Here is a 4042-nt window from a genome sequence, read left to right on the forward strand (position 1 = left end):
GGCAAAGTCCTCATGAGTTGGGTTAACTCCAGCACTCCTTCTTCTTCATCTTGAGCTGCACTTGTGTCCACTACTGTGATTTTTCAGGCTCTGAACTCAACTGTTGCTTCTTTTTTAGAACGTTTAGGCATGGTTCGCTGGTGACTGGAGGATTAATATTGTCACCGTTAGTGTTTTTTGCTTCCTTTGGAGGCTTTTAGCTCTTGGCTTTCTAGTACTCGGTTCTCCTACAACTTTTTCCCTTTGGAACATTCAGCATTTTGCTCAAGAAGACTTGGTTCTGCTGCAACTTTGTTTAAGATATCACTGATAGAATCAAAATAGTGTGTGCCTTTTTTATGTATTTTCTTTGAGAACATCTTGATACCAGGGACTAGAAATACCAGATGATTCTTTGAAAGGTTACCCTTGAGATTCATTGAGTTCCATCCTTTTGCCACCAAGCAAGGCCAAACAGCTTTCCAAAAGAGATCACTTGACTTTGTTTTGCTTAATCTGGAACCTCCTGTTAGATAGTTGATAATGTCTCCAGAGGTAAAAGATGAGAATGGCTTGCTTTTTGATCTCCTTGTTACTCTTGGAACAGATTTGATTTTTTTCTTCTTTTTAACTTGTTTAAATGCAAAGGTAGTTAGGTCACATTTTCCTTTTCCAATGCCAACAGCATTCACAAAAATTTCCAGACCAACATAAGATCTCACTGTAAACACAAAGCACTCCATAGAAATTTCCTTCTCATTCAAACTATCAGCAGCCTATATATCAAAATCAAGAAATTGGTAATTAGAGTAATGAGAATTCATTTTTAATATAACACAGTGAGAAGTCAGTCACTATGTATGATACAAGAGAGTACATAAAAATGACGTCTAAACTTAACTTGTATTATGATAAGGATATTTACGAGAATAGGTACTGATTACTACCGAATACGACAAAACTTTGGACCAAAAATACAACACATAATTTGTCCACTTAAATACGACAAAAGTACCGTTAATTTTTTGGATAAAAATATACTATAGATATAATTAATCTAATAACTCAATATGCAAGTAACATAAAAATCAAGAGAGAGAGAGAAAGAACCTTTAGCAATAAACTCTTAGTTTCTTTTGATATCAAAGGTAGAAGTCTTTCCAGAAATTTACGTAGAGTCTTCTGATCAGTAAACAATTTTTTCCCACGTCCACACTTTCTTCTTTGGATCTTTTTACCCTTGGTCCATTTCTTAAATGAATCAGACCCATAGAAACTCCCATAGTAGTACGGAAGAATATTGTTGTATTTTTTCTCATCCATGAAAACTTTCACTTGAACAAGATCTTTCCCAAATATGTAAAGACTAAGGAGAAAGCTTTCTTCTTCTAAAGGACCCCAAGAGTTTTCTCCAGAACTAGGCAGAGGAGTGAATGGTACTACTGGATCTAGTTGAGCATTTTCAGTATTCTCATTCTGCTCATCATCTACTTGGTTTTGGTGATCACCCTTTTCAGTAACCCATTTAATTGGGATGAAACCCCCTGATTCAATAGAGATTTTATCATGCTCTGGGGATTCATGATCAACACTTGCTGGTCTCTGTCTTTCTTGAAGACGTTCCTCTTCTGTCAGCAAAGGTGGTATTCTAGCTTGGTGTTGTTCTCCAATACGAGGAAAGGAAGTTGGTTCTGGAAGTGAAGCATATAAAAGGTACATATTTTTCTCTGCAGTACTGTTTTCATTTTGGGATAAGCCTACAGAATCCATCTGCCTAAAAAAAAAAGAAGAAGAATAATAAGAAATCTTTGTTTTGAGAAACTAGAAATTTAGATGGTACTAAACTATATATGTCTGGTATCTTACATTGTTTTATTACTTTCAGAATAGGATTTTTCAAGTAAAATATATAGTACTAAACTTACTGAAATGCAGAGGATTATTGTCTCCTGAAATGTTTCAAGGACTAATCCATTAATCTGCCATGAATTCTTTCATATATACAACCGAAAAATGAATGATAGTATGCTATTGATGAACAGAACAAGTTCATTATATCCCTTAAAATATATTAGAACTGATAAAATGCATGTAATTCCTACCATAATTAACTCAAAATGAGCACTGAATGAAACTTAAGCATAGAAATAGAGTGAGCCATTCTTAATTCTGATAATATACACAACTCATGTATATATATATATATCTATATGAACATTTTCAGGTACATAAAATTGAGGTTCAGAAGGACTTTCTTTATCATTTCAGTATGAATTGAATTGATAAAAGGAGATTCATTTCATCATTTACTTAATGAAAGTAGTATGAGAAGTATTTTAATACCTTATAGAGATGCACCACCTAGCTATGATCTGAGTGAAAGATTTAAGCTTGCTTTAATTCCTTAGTAATATAAGAATACCAACAAGTCATCAACTGTTAAAAGAAGAAAGAAACTGATTAAAATAGCAAGTGTGAGATCCCAACATAACAACTCATGTTCTAAACTCGATAAATGATGAAGATCGAAAATCATATAATTCCACGTCGACTAAAAACAATTTTAATTTTCTAATGATAAAAAGAAAGATTGTAAAACACTGAAACATGACCTAACTTTAGAAATCTAGCTAGGATTGATATCGAAACAAAAACTCGATAGATCTTGCGGTGTCAAAACCGACCGACGAAAGTATGATAATCAACAAAATTTCCCCAAAAGTTGTTTGAAATCAATCCCCAAAACACATCCAAGTCCAGGATCAAACCCTAAACAAATCAAACAAAGAAACTAGCTAATCCAAAACCATATCATCCATGAAATTAGGGTTCCAAAGAATCAAACCAGCAAGATCCATCAAGAATCAAGAGATCTACCGAAAATAAAACTGAAACCCATCACAAAAACAAGATCAGATGATCAAACTCAAAATCAGAGGAATCAAAAGAAGATCAACCATGAAAAAACACTTCTTGAGGCTGCAAAACCAGCCAAAAAAAAAAAACTCAGCACACAAACACTTCACAAAAGCATTCCTAAACTCAAGAAAGGTCAAGCACACACATCAAGAGGAGAGAAGAGAAGAGAAGAGAAGAGAAGCTACCCAAACTTCACTGGGAGATCTCCATCGATGGCCAGAGAGAGCAAGAGAGAAGTAGAGAAGCCATTAAAGCACAAGCAAGATGGGCACCTCATGAATGAGGTTTTTATATTAGAGTCGGGAACTATTTCGTAATGAGACATAATTGAGGGGTCTAAATGTAAAAGAAAAAGAAAAACATAGTTCTTAACACCGGATTAATACATAACAAAGGACTTAGATATAAAAAAGATAAAATAAGAGGGGTGAATGAAAAAAAGGTGGTTGTCGGATTCGAGCACTATTATATAATAAAACATTTGAACTTCCGCTAACTAACTTGTTTCCTTGCGTGGACTCTGCATGGGTGAGTAATCGGATTCGGGTTCGGATCCGGAACCGTTGGATCCGTATTCGGGTTCGGATTTATAAACCTGATTTGCAAGTGTTCAGACAAATATTATTATGTTGTGCAATAATGCTTTTATTTTCAATATATAATTGTTTATATTTTAAGGGTGTATGTAAAAATATTAGTGAGATTTTGTGAAATATAATTAATTTTCTCTTTTTATAGAATACTCTAGAGACTACTGCCACGTTGGCATGAAATAACAAGCAGTTCACTCGAAATTTTATTAACTCAGAATAATAATAATAATAATAATGATAATAATAATGATAATAACAACACTTGATATTTTAGAACATTATAATTACAGGCTTTTATGGTTATAAAAGTATTTTAATTTTAATTTTGGGTTATTAAAATTATATTTTATATAATAATATAAAATATTCTTAAAATATTCTTTTATTTATAAAAAAATTTCAATATGTTAAGTTTTACAAATATGTTAGAGTTATGCTTATTTGTTTAAATTTTTTATGGAAGCTTTTTTAAAGTTAATAATAACGTGTAATGAATTTTTTTTATTAAGTAATGGGTGGCATTAATTATTTAATAAATATTCTGTGTAAGG

The 4042-nt window shown here is 32.5% G+C and overlaps 1 protein-coding gene across 1 annotated transcript; it reads right to left on the reverse strand.

Annotated features, from left to right (window-relative positions):
- Window positions 1-227: 227 nt before the first annotated feature.
- Window positions 228-1749, reverse strand: LOC120273802. The gene is made up of 2 exons (XM_039280510.1): window positions 1090-1749; window positions 228-755 (listed from the first exon to the last, which is right to left on the reverse strand). The coding sequence occupies exons 1-2, from the start codon at window positions 1747-1749 to the stop codon at window positions 228-230; spliced, it is 1188 nt and encodes a 395-aa protein (XP_039136444.1).
- Window positions 1750-4042: the final 2293 nt, after the last annotated feature.

The sequence above is a fragment of the Dioscorea cayenensis genome, chromosome 12 (assembly GCF_009730915.1).
Source record: "Dioscorea cayenensis subsp. rotundata cultivar TDr96_F1 chromosome 12, TDr96_F1_v2_PseudoChromosome.rev07_lg8_w22 25.fasta, whole genome shotgun sequence".
NCBI classification, from domain to species: domain Eukaryota; kingdom Viridiplantae; phylum Streptophyta; class Magnoliopsida; order Dioscoreales; family Dioscoreaceae; genus Dioscorea; species Dioscorea cayenensis.